The sequence below is a fragment of the Thunnus albacares genome, chromosome 2, assembly GCF_914725855.1.
Source record: "Thunnus albacares chromosome 2, fThuAlb1.1, whole genome shotgun sequence".
Classification (NCBI taxonomy): Eukaryota; Metazoa; Chordata; class Actinopteri; order Scombriformes; family Scombridae; genus Thunnus; species Thunnus albacares.
Genome location: NC_058107.1, coordinates 27,155,045 through 27,180,810, shown reverse-complemented (window position 1 = coordinate 27,180,810; position 25,766 = coordinate 27,155,045). Strand labels below are relative to the sequence as shown.

Genomic DNA, 25,766 nt, shown 5'->3' with positions numbered 1-25,766 from the left:
CTTCTTAAGTGATGCTGAAAGGATGATTAAAAGCAATCCAAGAGGCACACTGCGTAACATATTCCATATGAATTTTAATGGGACAGGTTACACTTCTATTTAGTGATGACTTCCTTGTAATTTCATGTAAGGTACATGTAAGGTTGTTTGTTGTGTACTGTATGTAGAGCTGAAATAACTGGTTGTTCAACTGATAGACAGAAAATTAAACTGCAACAATTTTGATAATGGATTACTCAGTGAATATTTCAAGGAAAAATGACCACAATAACCTGGTTCAGCTGCTTCAAATCTGAAGATTTCCTGCTTTAATAAACTGAATATCTTTTGGTTTAGTTCTTATTATTCGGACAAAACAACAAATTTGAAGATGTCATCTTGTGCTCCAGGAACTTGTAATTGGCATGTTTCCCTATTTTGTGGCATTTTACAGTCCAAAGTATTCATCAGATTAATCAATAAGTGAAAGAATAGTTAGTTGCAGCCCTTTTGTATCGTTCAGGGTTTGGGAATAAATTTTCTGATTGCCACTTCTCTATACGATGCCTCAGATGTCTTTGAAGTTGCAAAACAATAATAGACAAAAATTAATAACCTAAAAATAAATAATTTAGTTTTCTTACAATTGTCAGATTTCAATTATCCCTGATGACGGGCAATATAAAGACCCACAAAAAACAAATCTCAAGACAAAGCAGCGGCAGTGTGGGTTGAGGCTCTTTTTTTTCTCTCTTCTCATCTGGAAATTTGAGTATAAATTTTGATTGCAGAGATGCTCTACAATGTCTTTGAATGTAATTTTGTTAATTTGCACATATTGATAAAAACGAGAGCTGTCGATCGACAGAAAATAAACCAACAACTCTTTTGGTAATAGTTTTATCTCTTTGTAAACTGAATATATGTTTGGGTTTTTTGGATTGTTGGTCAAACAAAAAAAGACATTTGAAGACGTCACCTCGGGCTTTACAAAGTCATGATGATAATAAAAACAACCAAAGCAAGGTTTAAAAGATCGAAACATCAGATTAGATGATTGATATTATTTAGCAGACGCTTTTGTCCAAAATGACAAACAAATGAGGTACAATCCAGCCACAGTAGAGGCCAAATTCAAATAAGTGCCACAACATTTACTTTCAAATTCCACCTCACACAAGTGCCACAAAGTTGGCAATGCAAAGAGAAACTGGTTTTAGCCCTTAAAATATATTTATAATGCTCATTGAGTGGTTTCTTTTGATAAGGATCAAGTATGTGTGTAGTTTAAATTTAATCAACTACAAAGGACTATTCATTTCCCTCCAAAATGAATCGCTATCTGTGAGTGAGGAATGTAACTGTGTCTACAGTGGTTGTTTTATCTGTGAGAGTATGTATCTGCAGCTGATTGGACCTGCATACACTACCTGCAGTTCTTGCAGCAAGTCTCCACACAGGGCAGATTCAAACAGCTCTTTGCCGTTCTGATACGTCTTGATGATCTTCAGCTTGATCTCCGGAGAGCTGGTTTTCTTCAGCACCCCACCGGGCGTGTTGGACGGGGTGTGGGAGGGCTGAGAAGAGGGTGTGCTGTCCACAAGGGAGGGCGGAGGGCTGGAGGAGGGCAGGTGTAAAGGGGGAGGAGGCGGGAGAGTGTGGGTCATGATGTGCGGCGTCTGGGGTAAGTGGTGCTGGGAGGGCAGAGGCGGCGGTGGAGGGCTCTGCGGGTGCGGGTGGGTTTGTATGTGAGGCGGGTTTGAGTGGAAGAGATGCGTGTGGTGGTGATGTGAAGGGTGGTGGTGGTGGTGGTGGTGGAGGTGAGGGTGATGTGTGGGCAGCGGTGGCGACACAGGAGATAAGGGTCTTTCCTGGAGGCCTGGGCCTCTCAGGACCGTCCCCTCCCCTGGCATGAGGCCGTGCTCTCCGTAGCTCCGTATGGCCCCGTAGCCGTTAGCCGAGCCGTTGGGGAACTGCGAGTACATGGAGAACTTGGCCTGCGGCTCGTACATGCCCAAACCTGGAGGGTAGCCATTCGAGACCTGCGGCATGTCCTCCGAGGCCGACGGCGGGTAGGAAAACTCTGCATCCAGGGCAGCATCGTAGGAGGGACCACCATCCTCACCCGGGTCACTGCCGGTGTCGCAGGTGCCTTCCTGTCTGATGTTGGCGGAGTCAATGAGCTGAGGGGGTTGCTGAATTGTATTTCCCATGATCCCTTGCATGAAAGAGAAGGAGAAATCCATTGTTGGGCTCCTGCATCCTTAACTGTCTTTTTCTTTGACTGGACCTGTTGAAAGAGATGTACGCAATTAAAAGGAGATGCAAACTGGCTCCGATTAAATATTTTTCTTTTTTTTCCAAAATCAGGACAGACAAACAACCCAAATACCTTGTTCAACATTATCTCAATTATCCTTTTTGAGGCTGAAAGAAATTATATGACATGTAGCACCACATTGACACAACTTATCTCTCATTTTTACGCTCCGCAGCTCAGTACCAGATTATGATACAGTGCAGACCGCAGACTCCACCGTGGCAGAGTCATAACAGGCCCCAAAACACACCAGTACTCCTGTTCAGGGATATTGTCTCCAGTTTGCTGTATTTCACTTATTTTGTGGTAATCTGATTAAATGTAAATGTATTTGTAAATATGCACCGTGTGAGCATAATATCAACTGACATCATAAAAGTGTAGAACCAGGGGGTCCCATCGCCGTAGCCTTGGGTTTAAGATGCCACATAACCACATTTACCTTTTGCATGTCCTCCTGTCTGTATCTAAACCGTTCAATATTAATCTTACAAACAAGTACGACCTGCCTTTACAAATTCATCATTTAGTGTACTTTAGTGGTGCATAATTCCAAACAGATTTGCAATTAAACAAATTACCACAAACTGATTGCAACATAGTGAACCTGAGGGTCAGGGGTCTCTGGGGCAGTCGCCTGCTTTGCTGTGTTGGTTACCCGACCTTGATGCTTTATGAAGCCACAAGATATTATGTGACATGCAGCACCATCCTGAACACACAGATCTCTCTGATGTAACCTCCGCAGCACCCTGGAGCTGAAATGATCAGTCGATTGACAGAATATTAATCTGCAACAACTCCTCTTCATTTAAGCATCGTTGTAATTGTTTCAGCAGAAACACCAATTATCTACTTTGAGAACACACACACACAGTGAGGTGCAGATAAGTGTGAGCGTCAATGCAAGCCAGTCACAAATAAAACCACCAAAAATCTACAGGTGCCAGCATCTGAAATATGAATATTTGCTTGTTTTCTTCATCTTCTGTGACAGTAAACTGAATATCTTTGGGTTCGGGACCACTGGCAGTGGTGAAAGTATTCAGATACTTAACTCAGATCCTACTTAAGTAAAAGTACATCAGTATCAGCAGGAAAATGTTTTGGTTGCTCTGACTGTTATATTTTTATATCTGACATCATTATATTATTAATACTGAAGCATCAGTGTGTAAGCAGCATGTTACTGTTGTAGCTGCTGGAGGTGGAGCTAGTTTGATCTACTTTATCTACAGTTAGCTAGTTTAGTCCAGTTGTTCCCAACCTAGGTGTCGACCCCACCAAAGGGTCACCAGATAAATCTGAGGGGTCGTGAGATGATTAATGGGAGAGGAAAGAAGAAAAAACAAAGTTCTGACACACAAATCTGTTTTCAGTTTTTGGACTTTTTCTCTAATCCTTGATTTTTCTGTGAAATATAGGATCATTTGAACATTTATTGAAATGAAACCATGTGAGAAGTTTAAAGGGAAAAATCAACTCATAGACATCTGAAATGTGACCCCGACTACACCCTGCTTTTTGTTTTTGTAAGACGTCAAAAGCTGAAAAGGTCGGAAACCAATTGTTTCTTTTTTCCCAATTGTATCTCTAAAAAGCTTGTTATATTATCCTTTGTGTCAAATCTTCATCTGAAAAGTAACTAAAGCTGTCAAATAAATGTAGCGGAATAGAAAGTACAATATTTCCCTCTAAAATGTAGTTGGAATGGAAGTATAAAGTAAAATAAGTGGAAATACACAAGTACAAGTACCTCAAAAGTGTACTTAAGTACAGTACTTGAGAAAATGTACTTTCCATCAATAGTCACTCGTCAGACAAAACAAGAAATCCAAATATGTCAAGTTGCGCTCTGGGAAATTCTGATGGACCTTTTTCAATAGTTTATAGACGAAACAATTAAAAAAGAGAACAAGAAGCAGGCTCGTAAAAGTCCCAACTCTTCCAAAAACAGGATAAACTCTGAGCCAACATCCCCATCAGTTATCATAAAACTGCTATCAAAACACAACACGAACTCCAGCCAGCTTGGCCTCCTCTTAGCTTTGCCATTAATCATCTGTTTAGTGCTTTCTTCTCCTCAGAAACTACAGTATAGATCATTTTGTGTTTTTTCTTTATTTATTTCAGCAACACAAACACATGGTGTGTGGCCTGCAATCACAAACAAAACAAAGAGCAGTTGACCAGTAGCTGACACACACACACACACACTTGACAGTTTTAAAGTCTGTGATGATTAATGATCAGGTTAAAAGTGTCCAGGAGATCCAGGAAGTGAACAAACTAATCCTCTTGATTGTGGTTTAATTAGTGGAGCAGACTCAGGCTGCACAACACTGCTGGATAACAGTGAAGTAAACATCCATAAAGGTGTCAACTAACGCTCACTAGCCACCTTTATCTGTTAAAGAGATGTTATTTAAGGCTCGTATCGAGTGTGGCAAACATAAATACCTGGTTGAAACAGAGTGGTTTCATTTATAAACGACTGCGCAGACACACACACACACACAAAACACTGTTTCACTGAATGATCTTATAGCCTTTCTGCGATGTTAGCCTGAAGCTACCTGGCAGCATCAAAGGGGGGTTGTGTTGAAAAGATGTTGAACCGTTAAAACCGTTAGCGAGAAAAAACACACAAACACACACGCGCGCACACGAGACCGTGTTAATATCTGTCGTGTGAACACACACACGGCTAATTGTTTTATTTAAGTTATTGTTTATCCATTTATCACACATGGAGCAAAGATGAAAGGGAAAGCTAATGTTGGCTAGGCTAACGCTACACTGCCAATATGGCTGCCTTTTTTTTTTTTTTTTTTTTTTTTTTAGCCCCTTTAAATCAAATTGTCTGGCGAGATTATACCTCCATCACTGGCGGTTTTTAGAGGGAATGAGAAATGTGGCCAAAATATATAAATATGGATAGCAAGCGGGTGAAAATACGGACTGAGGGTTGGGGATAACAACATGCATCGACAGCGGCAGCAGCAACAGCAGCAGCAGCTTTGGCAAACACGCTTATCGCTAAAAAGCAGCAGCAGCAGCAGCACAGATTTTAATGCCCGAGTCTCGACATGCAGGCAAATAAAAATGAATAAAAACGTCAATACCTTCAGCGTGTCCCATTCTAAACACATACACCAGCCAGCAACGTGTCCTCGTTTAATGTATAGGTGTAGAAAAAAATGTAAAATAAAAAAATAATCCTGTAATATTGATAAAAGCGCAGGCCTTTTCCCTTTTTTCGTTTTAACGCAACAGAGAGGAGGAGGAGGAGGAGGGTGTTACGCTATCTGGTCGCTACCCAATCCCAAAGCTCGGCTCTTCCTCAATGTAAGGGGGGACCGGAGCGGTATTTTAGTGAAGCCCCCCTGCAAGAAACACAGATCAATTCTCACTCCCCCTCCTCCTCTGTGTGTGCAATAATAATAATAATATTAATATGATAATAATAATCTGTAGCTCCCCCTTCCTCTGTTTTTTTCTTTTTACAAATGGCCTCTGCTCAAATCACAACAGATCCAGACCGAAGCGGGTCAAAACAGCAGCAGCAGCAGCAGCAGCACTCCGGGATGTGTAGTTTACTTCAGATGGCAGAAGGAAAGAGTAGAGGTAAAAAAAAATAAATAAATAAAAAAGGAGTGTAGGATCAAATGCAGCACTAAAAGTCACGCCTGCACTAAACTGAATGAGGAAATTGCATGTGTGATATTTCATTTGTGCACAAAAAAAAAATCACATGCATTTTGTTATATTGTCATTTAAGGTAGTTTGTGATTGAGTGAACAGGGTTTAATAATTGTTTTGATGTTGTTGTTTTTTTTTCTTTCCTTCCCATAATCACAGTGCGATGCAGATGCTGCACCAGCGTCTCTGATTGGTTTTTATACGCCTCCTCGCCTGATCTCTGCCTGAGATGACGAAAACAGGTGAAGACCTCTCACTCTGACTTCGATTTCCTGCTACCAGAAAAATGTTGTAGTCCAAAGTATGTGACATCGAGCACGTTGGATCTCCCGAGAAAAGAGGAGGCGATTAAAAGTTTTTATATTTTTTTCACTCTCCAGACTCTCACACCGAGAACTCTGAATTAAGAGTATTGGATCAAACATTTTCTCTAAAGTAAAAAAAAATGGTGGTAGTATCATGATGGCTGTCTCTGTATATTTTATTTTATGTTTGAAAACATTTTAAATTTTATAAATTCAACAGGTGTGTCGTTTTCCTCATTGCTATTTGATCTGGTTTACTTTTTATAAAAAGGTGTTAAGACCCAATTTCTGAACAAGAATTTAAGAATTTATGAATATGATATATTGATTTATTCACCTAAAAATAGTCAAGAATAAATAAATATATTGAGTCTATAAAATGCTGAAATTAGTCTATAAAATATCCACCAAACCTCTTTCAGATTTGTTTGTCTTCCTGGCAACATAAACATACATCAGCAACAAAAAGGCTGGGAAGGTTTAAGGAAAGCTGCAAACGAGCTACATTATGGGAAATGTAGGATGATCCATATTGTCAGGAAATCTCAGTTTCTGCTTCTTTGATTTTGACAGTTTGTTTTTTAATGTCTCTCTTGTGAAAGCCCAAACTTTATACTACATCAGCGGAGTTCACCTTTAACCCAGCAGCAAAAACAGAGTCTTCTCACACACCTGATCAATGTAAGTCCAATATTTATTGGCTCTTCTTTGCCTGATTTGATCTACCAATTTATTTGGAAAACATCAGGGTCTTATTGGCTCTCGGATGGATCTTCACCAGCCATTTGTTTATTTCCATATTTGGCTTGTGTGCTAGAAGCAGCTGCCAGAGGTTTTATATGAGGGGTCATAAAGGACATTTGAGACTCGACCATTCAGACCAAGATGAGCTGAGAGCGGCTGAAAGCTACACAGAAGTGGTACTCAATATATTATGAATATTGATTATCATTAGACACGTGGGAACGATTCTAGGGGCCCAGAGCTCAGTCTGTCTTGAAGAGTCGGACTACATCTGGGGTGTGTTGATGATCTTTTAAATTGTAAACAGCTATTAAAACTGGATGTTATACTGTAGATGTAAAATGACAAATGATTCTGTTTTTTGCTGCATAGGAACATTTGCTGTTGGATACAGTCCTGAAAGAATAATAAAATACAAGCCTGTTGTTGTCTGATTTACTGAATAAACAATATGTTTAAATACATGTGCTTACTGCAGCCATGTCACTCCTCACCACCTGTCTTAATGAGATTAAAGCCTGGATGAGCACAGATTTCCTCCAGTTTAACAGCAGCAGAACTGAAACTTTCCTTGTTGGCACGCCACACCAGATTCAGTCATCCACCCATACTTCATCTCACCTTTGACGGCCAGGACATCCCCCTTAGGTGTTAGGTTTGACCCTTGCATGACTTTTGATGACCATATATGACATCTGCACAAAATTAACATCTCTAAACTCTGCCCCTCTCTAACTCTGTCAGATGCAGAGAAACTTGTCTACGCCTTTATCTCCTCAAGACTGGATTACTGCAGTGCAGCTCTTCACATAGATCCCTGGCAGCAGCATCCAGAAACCCCAATACAGTCAGATCAGCGCTGCCAGGATCCTGATGAGAGTACGAAAACACAAACAGATAACACCAAGTCTGTTGCACTGGCTCTCTGTCTCCTCCAGGATTGACTACAAAGTCCTGCTACTCACACCCACAGCTCCTCCAGCCCCCCAGTACTAAGCTCCGCATCACGGGGGGATCAAACCTCCTGCTCTGCTGCATCCCGCTTGTGGTGTTTAAAAACAGACTTAAAACCCCTTTTTATTAAGGAAGGCTTTTTCATCTCAACCGTTGTTATTTTCTTTATATTGTTTGTTCTATGTTTTTAATGCTGTAGCACTTTAAGATTCACTGTGTATGAAAAGTGGAGTATAAATAAAATGCACTATTTTATTCTTAAAATGATTTGCTATATTTGCTTTTTTCTTTATTGCCATAAAAAAACAGTTACAATTTCCACTTCCACAAGGTGATCATATACAGAATATCAAAATATTCATCTTACGGTTTGCAGAAGAAAAGAAAAAAACAAAACAAAAACAAGAAACTCTGAAACAAACACATCGCTATAATACTTGAGGATGAACTGAGGCCAAAAAAAAAATGACGGCAGGAAGGCACATTTGTTTGGGTGAACGCCCACTTTTACAGAGCAGAATGTGGGACCATTTTTTTAACCCACAGAGTGATTCCTCTTTTTTACCATAGACGATCTTCGGTATTACGCACACAACACTCGCGCATGTACAGCGTGACCTTTCAGTGCGGCCGGTTGCCTGTGGAGGCTGCACACGCAGAGTCACGGACAGGTGTCGAAACCATACGACGCATCTAGAGGCGATCTTAAAGTATAAACCCACCGTAAATGGGTTTATCACCACACCGGCCGTCACTCTTGTCGCGTATGTTGTTGTGGATGGATTACATTATTCACGTCTCACCGAGAAGCCTCACAACGCCCCGTCAGCAGCGGCCATAGCTCGGTCACTGACGCTGGAGGTGAGTCGGTTCGTCATCGGCTAACTACCTCACCGGCTACGCTAGGCTAAGCTAGGCTAGGCTACAAGCTGTTAGTCAACGTGCTAGCGTTATGCTAATGTGAACATAAAGTACTGGTACGTTTCTTGTCTACAGTAGTGATATATTTGAAGTTTTTAGCTACTGAATGTTTGATTTTAGCTTCATGTCTGTTGCTAACGGTAGTGGAAAATTACCAGAAATGCTCCTCCGCCCAGAATTTAGCATGAATGCTTAGTTACGTCTGTTTAATAGCGGCTGCTACTCAACGCAGTTTCATTTCCTTATTTGAAGTATTGATTTAGAGTATTAATTTGTAAATGTAACCGATTAGCTTTTGATATTTGATACATGTTGTATAAGTGCTAAGCATGAAGCTGTGTTGCTATTGTGCTACATAACGTTGAGCTCTCTTGCTGCATGGTTGTCATCATGCTAACATTAGCTCTGTTATATTATGTAAGTATTCAGGCCCTTTAACTTCCTGAAGTGAAATTAGAAATACTGCAGTCTAAAATTACTCTTTTACAAGCAAAAGTCCAGAATTCAAAATGTTACTTAAGTAAAGTACTCGCTGTGCAGACTGGCTTCTTTTAGAGCGATAACTTATATTATTATAGTCTGTTATATTGTGTGTGTTTTATCAATAACAAAAACATGTAAGAACATTTTAATATTGTATTCTATCAATGTGGAGCCAATTTTAGATAGTTTTGGTAGATTAATAGTAATAACACCCTATCACAAGTGTATAAGTGTGTCATATTTTTTATAATAATGATAATAACACATTGTTTATACCTTTCACACAAAGTGCATGTTGTTTTTAAGAGCAAACAGTTTAAACAACAGTTAGAATGAAAAATCTTCGTCTGAAAAGTAACTATAAGTGGCAATTAAATGTAGTGGAGTAAAAATAGAATATTTCCATCTGAAATGTAGTGGGGTAGTATAAAGCAGCATAAAATGGAAATACACAAGTACGAGTACCTCAAAGTTATTTTTAAGTTCAGCACTTGAGTAAATGTACTAGTTACATTCCATCACTGATGTTATATAATTAATACTTAGCTACTTCATATCTGTTATTTGTCTGTTTTGCTCCTTGAGTGTGGTTTTGGCAGGGTGTGATAGTACAGGTTGTATTACTGTGCCACTGTTTTTAATTTATTCAGTCAGCCTTTCGCTGCACCCGAAGAGTGACTTGTAACCAGACACCTGCATGCTCTCTTTCTCCCTCTCTCTCTCCAGAGTACTGTAATCTGCCATTGCAATGGCAGTCTTTAGTCACCAGGTGCTTCTTGCAGTCACAAGATCAAGGTAAGTAAACACCTGTTACACTTGTCTAGACCCTATAAAGATAATAAAATAAGAACTGGCAATGCAGCGCAGGATATAACCCACCAACTTTTACAAAATGCTGGATTCATAACTGAGTATCTGCACGAGTTTCACTGACAGTATTGACAAACTGTCTGGCTGTTTTGAAGTAGAGTCAAAGCGCAGGCTGTGTCTGTTTACATAGTGTCTCCTGCAGTGAGGCCTGTTCAGCTAATCCCATGATTCCAGTCAAACATAAGAGGACGACTCACAGCTGCTGTGGTTTCTCTGCTGGTGTTGCAAGATCAGAAACTGGGCTAACAGAGTAGAGCACATGACCAGTGTTATTTACCGTGACCTCACTATGAGGTTCTCTAATTCCCATAAGCCCTGTAAGTGGAGTTGACACTTAATTCACACATAGGAGTCTTAAAAACATTACATTGACCTTGTCATATGCTTTTTCAAATATTTTTTAATTAAAAAAAATACTTGATATAGATTAAATCTCCTGTATCTCTACCAGAATGTCAAGCTGTTGTTTGTAAAAGTGATTATTGTAAAAGGAAAGTTTTGATGGTTTCAGGGATGTTTACATTGTGTGACTTGGTTTCAAACGCATCCCTGGTTGGAAATAGTCACCTCAGTCTTCTTCTTTTAGTAGCAGCAGCTATTTAGCACAGATAATCTCAAATGCAGGTGTGTGAAGAGGAATTTGTTTACAAGTAGTCACTAGAGACACAACTGAGATGTGTTTTGATGTCAGATGTGAGCTGTAGTCCATCTCAACAGGACTGATACACCCGTCTGTGTTGTAGAAACAAGATCTAAACATGTTAAATAAATAAAAGATGTTGTCCAAGAACGTTTCCATGAATCCACTGAGTGAAGAGGCTTAATGGGTTGTTTGACTGTTCACCAAAATATTTAAGAGTGGAAAAGAACAGAGATTAGTTTCCCAGAAATGTTGACATGGCAAGACAGTATGAGCAACTGTATTATAATTAGATGTAAACAGCACATAATTGTGGGTGTAGTCTCAAGTAACCTTTTTGGCTCCTCTGCCTAGGGCTGGTAAACTAAGAAAACTACTTTTTGTTACAGGCTTGTTTGGTTAAATTTACATATTTTTTGTCTTGTACAGACTCTGCAGGGCTGCTTTATCTACTCGTGTAGTTAATCATTAAAGCATTGGAGACACAAGGAGGGAACATTACATACTGTAAATGTAGGTGGGGTAGTTTTAAAGCTGCCTAACATGCAGATAACATGGAGCCTGTTTGATAGTGAATTATAGTTTTGCTTCTTTGTGATTGGCTCAAGAGTAAACAGAGGCCACGAGGGACCAAATTGCTAAGACAATGTGTAAAGAAGGCTTTTTTTAGGTGTGTCATCAAGTTACACTTGCATATTTGATGAAATGATAAACTCCTGCACACTAAAGGTACGGTCACATTACATTTCCTTTCAGCAAAATGCCCCCCCCACGCGGCCTAGAAAAAGGACTTGATCTCATGTTTCTGATGTGGCTAATGAATAAGTATTTATCAGAGAGATCACAAGCTGCAAACAGTGTATGAGAGCGGAGCTACAGTTTGTAGTGTGTGTGTGTGTGTGAGATGATGAACGTCTTTATTTCCAAATACAGTGCAGCAGTGTTCCTATTCGCCCAGTCAAAAGTCAAACAAAGGTGAAGTCTGTCCTGCAAATCTGATAGAGCTGGCTGGAAATTGTCGAAAACAGGAAATGCATGCTTTAATTTGTCCGTCATGCCGTCTACGATAGAAGTGAACTGGAAACAGAACAAATATTCATAGGACAGAAGTGTAATGTGACCATACCTTAACTATAAACTGCAAATTTATTAAAACACAAAATTTATTCAGCAATTACAGCATTTGGTGTTTTTCAATTTGCACTTACTTACCTTCATTTAAATAATCATTTAGTATTTTTAAGAAAGTTATCAACTGATCAGTTATAAAAATTGTAATTTATAATTTTAGTGTTAATCACCTAAACAGTTCATCCAATACACATCTGAGCACTGGCAGACACTTTAAGTACCTTTTTTTTTTTTTTGTTAGCACATTGCCTCGCACGCTATTATGTAATGTCTAACCAGTTTTTCTTCTTGCCCTCAACAGGGGATCGTATTTGTTGTCAAAGAGGCACAGCTGCTCCTCTCTGTCTTCCAAAGCCTATCTTCACATAGACCCTCCCCGCCACGTCTCGTCATTATTCCCACTCAGGCACTCCCGCCATGGCTACCCCAACTGTTACAGACGTCACGACCTCGGCCGGTGCCAGAACTCTGCATTGCTCGCCCGCTCTCTGCACAGCTCAGGTTTTTGGCTCCAAGACATAAAACAGGGGGACACCAAGACCTCCTCTGCCGCTGCCCAGGATGCTTCTCCAGGAACAAAAAAGGACTCTCTGGCCGCTGCACCCCAGCCTCAACCTCCGTCAACTACCACTCCGGCCTCCACTACTGCCGCCACAGCTGCTGCCGTCCCTCCGGTGCAGGAGAGGGCAGTCGCGAAAAAGGCTTTGCATCAGAGGATTGTGGATGAGTTAAAGCATTACTACAATGGCTTCCGGTTACTGGGCATTGATATCAAGATTGCAGGCAGGATGGTGTGGAGGCTGCTGCATGGACAACTGCTCACACGCAGGGAGAGGAGGAGGGTAAGAGAAGCTGAATATAAGTCTGTCTAATTTTGCAGGACTTTTTATATTTTCAATTTTGAACCCCTACCTTAGTTACTGTGTCATGCATATACAAGCACCCAGCCCACATTGACTCATAAGACACAAAAAAATACTTACAGGAGGTCATGAACATAACTTCTTACATATAACAATACATTGCAAACAAAGAACTTTGTCTCCAATCTCTACAAATAAAACCTGCCAAAAAACATTCCCTCCTAAAATGCACCTCATGTTTTTAATCCAGAAGAACTTCAGAAATGAAGGATGTTTTTGTAAGAAGTGTAGCTCACGAATCATCATATAATGAGCAATGAAACATGAAATAGACTTCTGTCTCACCTAAATTAAATAACAAACAAAACCTTTACCCTTTGGTAAAGGTTCACCATTAAACTGTTTCTAATGGTTATGTACCTGAAAGTAACTGTCCACACTGAACTTAAAGGGGATCTATTATGCTCATTTCCAGCTCTATATTTTTATTCTGGGACTCCACTAGAGTAGCTTTGCATAATTCAGTTAAAAAAAAACTGAGCCTCTGTCTCTTAACAGGCAGTCTTAGCTCCTGTCTCTTTAAGGTCCCCCTCCCAATGGGTCCACTCTATTCTGATTGGCCAGCTTTCCGAAAGCGTGCAGAGGGGCACCCATATCAGAGTTGTGTTTAAGTTACTGCTGATGTAAACCCATCATTTCCTGCTATACTGCTTCATATTAAAAGCTAAATAACGGGAGACTTTTGTTGTGAAAAATTTACAGGAAACGAAACGTTTTCCTCACAGAATTAGCAGAGCTTTGTTTGCGTCGCTAAAAACCAGTCACATATTTGGAACTTTTTGTTCAGCGGATCAGTTAGAAATAATGCTGGGAGGAATAATACAAGCAGAAACAGCCACAGTGATGATGACGTTTGATCAAAACCTGCATGCGACGAGCACATCTCCTAACAAGTAAACAACTTATTTTACTTTGCAGTGTTGTGTAATGGAAAAACACTCAGAGCCTGCCAGCTGGACTTGAGTCATGGCTCAATGGGATTTCCCCCAAAACAATGGAAAAATGCCATAATGTTAGTGGAACAGGGCAGTGAACTCACACCGTGTGTGGAGCAGATGACCATATAAAGAAATTTGTCACCAGTTGACGTCGGCTCGGGCTGAAATTGGAAAAAACATTGGAAATATGAACATCCGACATTGTAACATTATATATATATATATATATATATATATATATATATAATATATATGACTGAAAATAAGGAATAGCATAGTAGGCCCATTTTTGATTTTTCTTCTCATAAAGCGCTCTGGTCTTCTGTCTTGTCATACTGTATAAATCCTTCTGGTCACAGCAGCATGCCTGTCCGGTTCCTTCACATTAGTCTGGTTCCTTTTTATTGTAATTACTAGGACTCAGCTCTAGAAGTAGTCCTCCTCAGTCACTCTTCGTCTGGGTTGTTGTCATAAATCAAAGAAACACATTTTATGGCTTGAGGGTTCCTTTGAACACACCTTTTACATGTCAATAAGGAATGTGTACTGTGTGTTCCCGAAGTCGTAACAAATGAGGGCAAGAGTGGTTATGCAGTTGTGTGGTACAACGTTAGACAGACTTGTTATAGATTGTTTTAAGCTCTGCGACTTTTAGTGTCCATCAGCAGTTTTCTGTCAGAAAAGGCTGCAAAGAAAAAAATCACTAAAAGATGTGATTGATTATTGCAGTACACAACTCCTCCTTATTATCCAGAAATACTACTACTACTATTACTACTACTACTACTTTCTGCATTATTCAGCTGCACAGTGCAGAATGGTTTGTGCAGGATTTAAACTTGCTCTCTTTATTTTCCAACATTAACAAAATACAGAATGTATTGCAAAAATGTTGCTGAAATATAAACAAATTTGATTAGTTACAGTATATTAGAGACCGACTGATACTGTATTTTTGATGTCGACACCATATGTGAGTCTAAAATAAATCTGATCACAATATCAGTCAGTATTTATTACATCTTATTACATCAATACATAAATAATCAATCATTATTTATGTTAACAGTTGTGACTAAGATATGTATCGACCAGAACGTATTACAGTTTAAAAATAAAATTGTCAGCTCTCACTGGAGGACAAACTATGTAATGGATATAATGTTTCTATATTACCTCAAACTTATTTTTGACTTAATGTGATTATTTATTACTTATCGATTGGCGATATAACTGTGATATGGTAATATGAGCGGATAACCTGCTGATTTATTGTGCAGGTTCAAGTTTATATTTATTATTTTTCATCCAAATTGGCTCCGCTTCCAACACAAGCAGCGTGTTAATGTTTCAGTAACTGAAACTGCTGGCTGCTGTTTTTTATTGTGTCAGCTTCATTGTTGTTCAGAACACTGAGCAGTTTTGGTGTCACTATTGTCAAATGTCAACAGTTTCACCAGATCTGACGTGGTGAAATGTGTAGTCAGTTACAGGTGCTATATGTGAAGGTTATGAACAGTGATGTGGTCAGCTGAGATCAGCTGGGATGTTCGGAAAGCATGAAAATGTTTAAAAATGATAACGCGCTCTGGAGAGGTTCTTCCCTTAAAGTATGAACTTTTCCCAAGAGAGGAGTGCCCTGGTAGCTGAATGGTCGCTGAACATGTCACATAACTGCAACGTCCCTGGTTTGATTCCAGCCAGGGACATGTGTTTCCTGCCTCTTCACTGCCCACTATCAAATGAAGGCAAAAGTGCCCAAAGAAATCTTTGAAAAAAGAATTTATCAAAGAGAAAGTCTTCTGTTGCTTTATTGAGAGAAGATGTTGGCAGGTCTTGTAGTAAACTGTTCACTCAAGGACATAATGTTACAGTCTATGTCTTGCTGACTGAGAGGTGTCCATATTGAGTAAGCAAGTTATGTGTGCATGCTCAGGGGCTCGAGCTGTGCACATGCCATGGTAAAACTATATTTGGTCTATTTTGAGGACTGGCAGAGCTTCATTGCACGTGTAACAGATCTCACACGCACCCCTGGAGATCTGGGTACAGTGGGTATATAGTAGGCTATAATAAGTAATGAATGCTAGTAATGAATACTGGCTCATGTTACCAGCCACATTTTGTGACATTAGCATTGTTTGTGTTTATTTCTTTTCCAGCTGATGAGGACCTGCGCTGACCTTTTCCGTCTGGTGCCCTTCATGGTGTTTATCATCGTCCCTTTCATGGAGTTCCTCCTCCCCGTATTCCTCAAGCTGTTCCCAGAGATGTTGCCCTCCACCTTCGAGACGGAGTCCAAAAAGGCATGTAGACATGTATACACAGACGCACACACACACAATGTCGCTAGCTTGACCTCGCGATAGGGTTCATTCTGATTATGTAACTTCTCAGATATGACTGTGGCTGCTGCACTCAGAACCTCTGGCCATGCAGACTTTATCTAATCTAGTCTATTTTCTGTCGGAGCTGCAGCACAATGTGAACATGACGTCAGAACCTGCAAAGTGCTTTAAGAAACACAAACGGCTCGTTTAAACTCTCCCTGATAATTTGACTATTGTGTCTGTAATTATAATGTTCCAATGATATGACTTGGTCCTTTTGTTAACTCCAAATCTCTTGTAAATGAAAAGCAGCAGGTTTCCGTTCTTGCTCCAGTCAGCCCTGTCAGCTCGGATGTTCCCGGCTGTTCTGGAGCACGGTTGAGTGATTCACAGATATGCTCCTCGTGCTCCTGACAACACACAGAGGTGTCTGGCCTCTGACAACTTAGCAGAACATAAGAATATGTGTTGATAGTGTTATGATTATGTAGTATATAATATGATTTTAGTATCTACAGTAAACCAAAGACAAAAATTCACTGAGATTTTCTTTGAAATGTATAACCTTTTATAAATCAAACTGCAGTTTTGACAAATAATTATTTGAATATTTCCTGACAGATAGAATTTTTTTTTAATTGTTTAAATTTTAATTGTTTAGCCCCATAGCTTTTTATATTTTGCCTTTATTAATGTAAGAGAAACTACGCAAAAGAGAGTCCATGTGAAAACATGATGTTTTTGAAAAAGGTGTGATTTTATGTGGCCACTTGAAAAAGCAAAATGTGAAGAAAAATATAAAGACAAAGTCCTGAACAGGCAACCTGCAGTCACCTCTTCTACATCACGTTTCTGCTCTTATCTTCAGTCTATTCCACTGTCTCAATTTGTTTGTCTAGTCCACAGTTTTTGAACTTTTGTACTTGAATTATCTTGAAAATATCCAACAACTAAAATGAAACATCTCAACTTTGTACTATTGAACCGTAGAGTACTTGTAATGTATTCAACACAGTGTCCTGAAGTGGTCAGACCGGTCAGTAACAACCGTATTTACATAATTGCGTCACACTGTAGCTGCTGTTGTTTAAGTGCTCATTTTAAAACCAAACAACATGTCCTCACGTTGCAGGAGGAGAAACAGAAGAAAGGTCTGGCTGCTAAACTGGAACTGGCCAAGTTTCTGCAGGAGACCATCGCTGAGATGGCTCGCAGGAATAAAGCGAAGGCTCAGACAGAGGATGAGACGCAGCGTTTCTCCACATATGTTCAGAAGGTAAGTTATAACAAAGGCTTCTAAAAAAAAAGCCAGTGGCAGCCTTTTAAAAATCTCACATTAACTCTGCATAATACAGCACATAATATATAACATATTACAATTCACTCAGTTTTAACTCGTTTCACAAGCAAAAGACACTGTAAATAAACTCTTCCATAGTTGAGAGTATAATTGGGAATCTCAGACGTATGGAGGACCTTCCACCATGAATAAATACTGCATTAATGAGGGGAAAAATGTTCTTCGTCACACCTGAATGGAAGCAGTTATGGATGTAATATTAATAGACAATGAAATGTATGGTCTGGTACTTTTGTTTGGATTTCATCCAAATAAGGAATGGAAATGTTGGAATAAATCTACCGAGTTGTTGGCAGGTCTGAAACTGCTGCTAGCACTGCAGTTCTCCCGACTGGTCCTGTTTCAGTGCTTCACATTAACGACTCCGTGTTTCCTCTTTAGGTTCGGGGCACAGGTGAGCAGCCCACCACGAAGGACATCGTCCGGTTTTCGAAGCTGTTTGAGGATGAGCTGACGCTGGAACACCTGGAGCGCCCCCAGCTGGTGGCTCTGTGTAAACTTTTGGAGCTGCAGCCCATCGGCACCAACAACTTGCTGCGTTTCCAGTTGATGATGCAACTCAGGACCATCAAGGCAGACGATGAGGTGAGGATGAAGATTGGGAGTTGGGGGGGTTTTGTGGCTGCGGGCCTGTCGGTGTGATTTTACAGTAATAACAGAAGAGCAGGGAGAGAGAAGAAGAACAAGATATGTATTTCCTCATTTAACAACTATTAAAGGAGGAAATAGTTTCCCGTTCCTCTACAAACTGCCTTTACATCACAGCTAATGATTTCACAAACATACCAGTGTTTTGATTTATGTCTTGTGTCCCAGGCAACCACGTAGTGTCCATCCATGCTGTTATGTTGGTACAACAGCTTTTAGATACTTGAAACTTGCTTGAGTTAATTAATCTATCACAGTGAACAATATCGTTTTTTTCCTTTTTTGCTGTCTTATTACGGCAAGGAAATCTTTTCATAACATTTCTTGTTGTCAGTTGCCTTACCACATTAAAAAAAACAAAAAATGAAGGTGATTAAAAGTTAACTGTGATAGATTATCTGTGTTTAAGTTTTAAGTCTCTGCACATTGACTCTATATGAAAGTAAAAGTTTAAATGTTTGGCAGTAATGTGCAAAACTTTTTTTTGACTTCCTTCTCTATTTTCCGTACAGATGATTGCAGCAGAGGGTGTGCCGGCCATGAGCGTGTCGGAGCTGCAGGCAGCGTGTCGTAGTCGAGGGATGAGGTCTCTGGGTCTCACCACCGATCAGTTACGACAGCAAATGCAGCAGGTGAGCAACTGAATGTTAGTTTGTGGCTTTGATTTGTTTGATAGAAACTGAAAATTGGTTTCACAAATTCACATTATTATACAAAAGTTGATTGCAATGAAACATAATACAAGTTTTTCATTTCTTCTCCCTTTTATCATGCATATGATTACATTGTCTTTGCTTAAGTGAAAGGAAAGATGCATTATTTTAGTTGTTCAAGTTTGTGAACAAATGCAGTAAAAATGAATATAAACAGGCGTTTTTTATTTGGGTCGTTTGAGCATTTGTACCATCATTTGGAGCAAACTTGATGCAAAATGTGTTGAGCAGAAGAATCAAAACCTCTGATGTTTTGTGACTGATGTAATAAATGTTCCTCTCCTCCGTCTAGTGGCTGGACCTGCACCTGAAGGAGAACGTTCCTCCATCTCTGCTGCTGCTCTCCAGAGCCATGTACCTGACTGACCTCAAACCAAAACCCCCGGTCATCCCCCCTGTTCCCAAACTAGAGGTTCGACCTTTACAGCCTACTTAAAATCTTACAGGTCACGTCCGTTGCGTATTAACTCGAATGTACAGATTAGAGTAAGTGGTACCAGGCTTAACATTCCAGCTGTTAAATAGTTGGTATGCAGGTCGTTGATGTTTGGTTCATAATCTGCCTTTATTATAAAGCACTGACTGTTTCATAAGGAGTTATCCCCTCCAGGTATGTTTTAAGACATAAACAAATATTCTGCTTTGAATATCATTTCATATCGTTTTCCACAGAAAAGTATAATTAATGAGTGTATAATATAGAATTAAAATTACTTTCACTCCTTCTCCCTCATTTAAAAATGTAACAAATACAGCTGAACAGTGAGAGAAGCAGACAAGATGGTCTTTTGCCGGATGTGGTTTTCTTATCAGATGTTTGTTGTTATTTTTGCAGAAAGCTGCTCCTCCTCCAGTAGAGAATACAGGAGCAAACTCGACCTCAGTCAGCACTGACATGCTGGCGGACCCTGCTCGCATCATCAAAGACAGACCGGTCAGTACGCTCCTAAAACACACAGCAGCATGAGATAAGATCAACTTTATTGATGACAGGAAATCACTGTAGTTAAGAATAGATTATTGAGGAAAACGGTGGATGTACTTATCGTACAGGAGTGGTTGTACAACAGTTTTTTTGTTTTTGTGTGTTTGGTCTTATTTTTCTTTTTATCTTGTGTGTTTTAGGTGGAGGAGATGAGAGACAAGGCTCCTGTCGTGTCAGACAAACCTCTGACTGCTGCTGAAGTCCTTCAGGTGAGCAGAAAGCTTCTCACCACCATGAGAACTAAAAACCTGAAACCTTGAGCTTACCATAACTATAATTCATAAAAAAACAGTAAGGTCTAAGTTCTGCCTTGTGTGACAGTGTATAGGAACACCGGGATAAACATCGTCTTTTTTATGCACTGTTTGGTAGATGAGTGCAGTTAAAAAAATGAATAAATAAAAAAAAGTGGCGCTAATATATATTTATATATAGAGTTTATAGAGAATATAGAGTTTCTTTTACATTCACATGTGATGACTTTTAAACATTAGGTTAATAGAAGAGCTCATTCACTGTAGCAGGTAAACAGAATGGATCCAAAAAAGATGGCACCAGACCAGCGCCCAAAAGTTAAAGTTTATTTATTTAAAGTGCAAAATCACACCAGGGTGTCTCAATACACTTTACAGCAGTAACACAATATTAAAAGAATCGAGGAAGGACAACACAAGTTCACAGCTCCCAAGTGTCAGGTGCATCTCTTGAGACACGTCGCTGCCCCGAAGGCCCCCCTGCACTCTCTTTGCTCCATACTGTGTGAAAAACAGCAATCTGATAAACTGACTACCAGACTCAGCACAGTCAAGTCAGTTTTATTATAAACCCCAATATCACAATACACAAATTTGCCTCAGGGGGCTTTACAATCTATACAGCAATACGATATCCTCTATCCTTAGACCCTCGATTCAGATGAGGAGAAAAACTCCCCTTTTAAGGAGGGAAAAACCTCAGGAGGAGCAACAGAGGAGAGATCTCATGTGTGTACAGAATAGACCAAGATAACAAAATTACAGATTGATTGATAAAATATATGATGAAGAATCTGATCAGGAGGACGTCGAGCAGCTTCCAGATGCCACAAAACTGAATTTTTCACTTCTAGGAATATTACTTGATTATGAAAAATACCAAAGCCACCAAAATGTCAGTGGGAAATGTAACTAAACCAGTAACTTTCTCCCCAACGCTGCACACAGTCTACAGTTTTCACAGACGAATGCATAACAAGGTAGTAAAATGCACATGTCTGAATCAGAATATCACCTGTTTCTTGAAACAAACCTGCGTGCGGTGCTTACATAAACACACGTCCTGCGTCATTAATGGCTAAAACAGCTGCTGCCTTCTTTCAGCCTGAGAGTCTCTGGAACTTGAATTTTGTACCACCTCCTGAGCAGGTCTGAAATTTAGTGTCAGGGACTCTCTTCCAAAGTTAGTACAGTGGGAACAAAAGCAGAACCCATGACGAGTAAAGTTCCTTCTGTAGAAAAGGCTCGAGAGTTTCCAGGATCTGTGACAACCACTGAAACCAGTAGGGGATCGGATTCCAGACGTGGATTTGTAATCCAGTTAGTTTTTCTTAGCTTTGATCTTCCTCACATGACCTGCTAATCTCTCCCAGTACGACACAGCTACTATTCTGGAAAAGCAGCTCTTCTGGAGGGTAACAGATACTTCAATATAATACAGAGCAGGTGGAAACTACATTTAGATGTACAGAAGTAATAATTTGAAGTTTGCCGGAGTAACCGTCACAAACGGAGAAAACTACTGGCAAAATAGGAGCTGAACATGTCAAGTTAATCTGTGTACGGTCTAAAAATAGCAGATAAATATAGACCGATCACTGTCACACATGCTCAAAGTGTTTAGTGTTTTTTTTTTTTTTTTTAAACCAACCAGTCGTTTAAAGTGACACCTCATGAGATCAAAACACATTTTGAAGCCTGTCTGTGTAGAAAGTTTTAATTGTATCTTTCAAATCATTATGATGTCACCAGTTTTTGCTTTTAGAGAAGCTACATCAGCTTATTTCCTGTCTGTGTGTCACTTGTTTACTCTCTGACACTGATTCTTCTAGGATTACTGACATAACAGTTGTTTAAATGTCAATTCCATTAAACTAAATTTCCGCCCCTTACATACATGTACACACATCGTTCAACAAACTTTGGTTATCTTGCAGGAGGTTGCCGTTTTTCTGCAGACTCAGCAGGTCCAACACATGGGATATTTATTTAAGATTAGAGGAAACATGACCTGAATTTAATATTCAATTTCTCCCAAGTATCACTTCAGTTCTGTCCTCTGCTGATAGACGTGGATGTTCACTACCACGTTTTGTTAATTTTTGCAATATTATTCAATTTTTTTTTGGTGCAGAAACACCAAAACTCCAATGAACACACATTTACTGCATCATAGGTCAATGGCATTATCAAATCTGCCAGCATGGAGAGTCCTGGTGGTTCAGTGGTCTGACACGAACACCATGTGACCCCAGTGCCCATACTTCATGTCTGGCTGGGGACCTTTATCACATCCCGTCTCCCCTCTATCACTCTCTGTCCTGTGATTTCTGCCACTTGATGGCTGTGAGCTGGCTCTGAAATTAACACCCACTAAGCGCCAAATGCGGATAGATTTCCCGTTTGAGTAAATCTTGGAAGGCTGCCTGAAGGAGCAGCAGCCACAGACCGTCTCTAGCGCTCCTAGTTTCACAGCACTGTTTACTGTACGGCGACATCATCAGCTGCTCGACAGCTCTCCGCTAAACTGTCACTTGCCGCTGGTCTGCTACTAGCTACACTATTCAACATAATACCTTAATAAGGTAGCATATATATATGTGACACAAAAAGGCAATTTATTATTTTGGCTTGTAAAAATATGCTTGGTCGGTGGATTTTTTCATCTACCAGTCCACTTGGCAGATGAGTCAAAAAGTTAATTTCGGACACTGGCTGTGAGCTATCAAATAACAGCAACATGCTATAAAAACCTGAAATGGATCCATAACAAATAACTTTCCCAGCAGACTGATTCAACAATTTTCAGTGGAAAATACTGAACACTGTCGCTAAACTTAATTCTCTGACTTCTTCCACAGGCTAAAGCTGCCACCGAGGTTTCCCAGCAGAGCAAAATGAGTGCCAACGGTGTTTAAAGAGGAGCAGAAGCCTCTGGACTGAAGAGGAGATGGACTCACACAGCCCAGTGTCCTCAGGGGGACGACAGGGATGTAGTGGTCAGACGACGGGCCGTTGATGGTCTAAAGTTCAGTAGCCCCCAATTATTTTAAAGCTCCTCCGTTACAATCCCTTCCCCTGTCTTCAGAAACAGAGGTAGAGGAAGTCCCTGACTCCTCCCAGCATTGTCTCTGACATGTTTATAACAACAGACGATACATCTCGTCCAGGAGTCGAATTCCCTTACTGTCCTTCTTCATTAACACCCGGAGGAGGTCTGTTTTCATTCAGTCCTACCCTGAACTCTCTGCTTTCACATTTGTGCACTCCGCTCTCTTTAAATCTCTGTTAGCACCGGACAAATCAGCCTGAAATCTCACTAGACTGGCAGACCACCGATGGATGCTGTTGATCTTGCGTCCTGGAAGCAACACCTGAACCTCACAGGACACATCCTGGTCAACTGTTTGGTTTAACGATGTCTCCTTACAGTCTAGACGGTCTCCTCCTCCTCCTCCTCCTCCTCCTGTAAATTTGTAAATATCCTGTATATTTTCGTTTCTGTCTTACATCGCAGCAGCAGCTTTGTACAGTTTGCTATGCAAAGACCTAATGTCTCTTGAAATTTTTTCAAGTTTCTCTCTGTTAGCAATTTTATTTGCAACACTTTTAACTCCTGTTCAGGACAGATATGAGAGAAGTTTTGCAGAAATGCTTTGCTGAACTTTCTGGCTCAGTAGCTGCTCCACCTTCATCTTCTCTCAGTGAGCTGCATCCTGCTGATGAGCTGAAACAAACATCAACAGCAGCACGTTCTGAACCTTTTGCATTTTATTCATCTGCAGGTTCAGTCAAAATGTGTCATTTTTGTCAGCTGGAGGAGCGATCCTGCCTCTGAACAGGGTTACGTAACGTAGGTGCTTGCTGCTGTAATTAGCAAAGGAAGACTGGTATATTATTAAGAGAGAGGTCACTCCTTAAACCCAGATGAGACTGTGGTAAAGTGCAGTCTGCCTCCACTGGTAAGCCACTGAATGGACAATCTGTAAAATTTGCAGATTTTATTTGAATATATGGTGTATGTATTGTGTTTTAACACTATGATGCTAAGATTTCCTTAAACTGAAAAGAGAAAATACTTGATGTTGTCCATAAAGATATACTATTAATATGAGAGAGAAGCATTAATCCCGAAGCCACAAATGAGATTAACATGTTTTTTTTTGATTGTGGCTCTAAAGAGGTAAATGTATTGCATTATGACTGATTTCGCCCAGCTATCCTACATCATTAAATTCTCATAAATATATGACCCATAAAGTTGTTACTGCAAAGTTTACCACTTAAGTGTGTACTGTATAAATACAGTTCTGTGTTTGTTTTACAATGATTAAGATTTTGTAACATCCCCCTTTATACATTTGACGTTGTTGGAGTAACTGATTTCATTGCTGCTGGATGAAAACTTTTGTCTCCAAACCGTTTTTTTTCCTCATTGCTATTTATCCGTAGGCACCTACTGGAAGTAGATGCCGTAGATGAAAGGATATTTTTTAAGCAAAATAATTGCTAATGAAGATTTATATTATTGGTTTTTTCATATGTGCCTAAGGTTAAAGGGCGATTGGGTTCGTGTTTGCATTTTACATCAAAAGACAGATTTCTCTTTTTCTGTATTGTACAATGTCAGCTTGTACTCGAGTTTGATGATTCACCTCAGTGTGTTTAAAGTGCCCAGTTGCACCTTTTCCTCTTTAGTGGAATGTCTTCCTCCCCCCCTTCGATCGTACTGTCAATCCAAATAAATCATTAACAATAATCTTGATTGTTAATACTGATGAAAAACAATCTTCTTTTTCAGTCAGGTTTGCACTCTTTATCAGAAAGTGAATATGAGAAAAGTAAGTTCAAAAAGAATCAGAATAGTTGCTTTATTGACTTTTTTTTTGTGCTCTGCTGCCATAATTTAAAAATCCCCAAATTTCCCCTCATGGCAGTTTTCTTTGGAAACAAAAAGTTTGATGTCTTGAGTTGCAGGTTGATGCTTTTTAACAACACTATCAGTTGAGAGAGATTTTTGTCATGTTTGATCTGCTGGAAGGTTTTCAGATTTGAATAATTTGCGGGTACTGTGTACTGCATGATTAAACGATTGCGCAGCATTTAAACGATGGGAATGGCTTCATATTTCTGCTGTGCCACTGAGACTCTGAGTGTGCCAGACTGAAAAAAAATGTTTGTAAATTTCTGTCACAGTTATCGGACAGAATGCAGTTTAACACATCCACAATAAATCTGTTCACATATTTTCCATCTTGTCCTAAATAACGTTTCCCACGTCACGTCACGTCATTCATTCAGTATCATAGTATATGGAAACTATTATTAACTCCTGCTATAACAGATTGTTTGGTACATCAATGCCATCATGATGTTGTTCTCTGTCTGCAAGCAAAATCTGCATTGCTGTCCAGTTATTAACATGTATGCATCAGCTTACCATCGCAAATGAGTGTTTGGGCAAAGAAAGACCAGAATTTACATGATTAAAATCATGAAACCCCTCACAGTCGTGTCCTGTTTCTCTCTGTTGAATATGTGTGAAGTTTATTTATGTCGTCTTGTA

The 25,766-nt window shown here is 39.8% G+C and overlaps 2 protein-coding genes across 5 annotated transcripts in view; one reads left to right on the top strand and one right to left on the bottom strand.

Annotated features, from left to right (window-relative positions):
- nsd3 (nuclear receptor binding SET domain protein 3) overlaps nt 1-5,713 on the bottom strand; it is a 30,140-nt gene extending 24,427 nt beyond the window's left edge. For all 4 annotated transcript variants that reach the window (XM_044376037.1, XM_044376059.1, XM_044376049.1 and 1 more), the window contains exons 1-2: nt 5,425-5,713; nt 1,410-2,269 (exon numbers count right to left, since the gene is read on the bottom strand). In XM_044376037.1, coding sequence (XP_044231972.1) covers nt 1,410-2,225 — 816 coding nt within the window. In that variant the 5' untranslated portion in view covers nt 2,226-2,269; nt 5,425-5,713. The remainder of the gene's footprint in view (nt 1-1,409; nt 2,270-5,424) is intronic.
- A 2,897-nt stretch (nt 5,714-8,610) lies between these two features.
- letm2 (leucine zipper-EF-hand containing transmembrane protein 2) lies at nt 8,611-25,707 on the top strand. Its single transcript, XM_044376027.1, has 11 exons — nt 8,611-8,865; nt 10,135-10,203; nt 12,351-12,891; nt 16,073-16,216; nt 17,373-17,516; nt 17,982-18,185; nt 18,761-18,880; nt 19,254-19,373; nt 19,797-19,895; nt 20,087-20,155; nt 23,062-25,707. Exons 2-11 carry the CDS (start codon nt 10,157-10,159, stop codon nt 23,116-23,118), a joined length of 1,545 nt encoding a protein of 514 aa, XP_044231962.1. The 5' UTR covers nt 8,611-8,865; nt 10,135-10,156; the 3' UTR covers nt 23,119-25,707.
- Nucleotides 25,708-25,766: the final 59 nt, after the last annotated feature.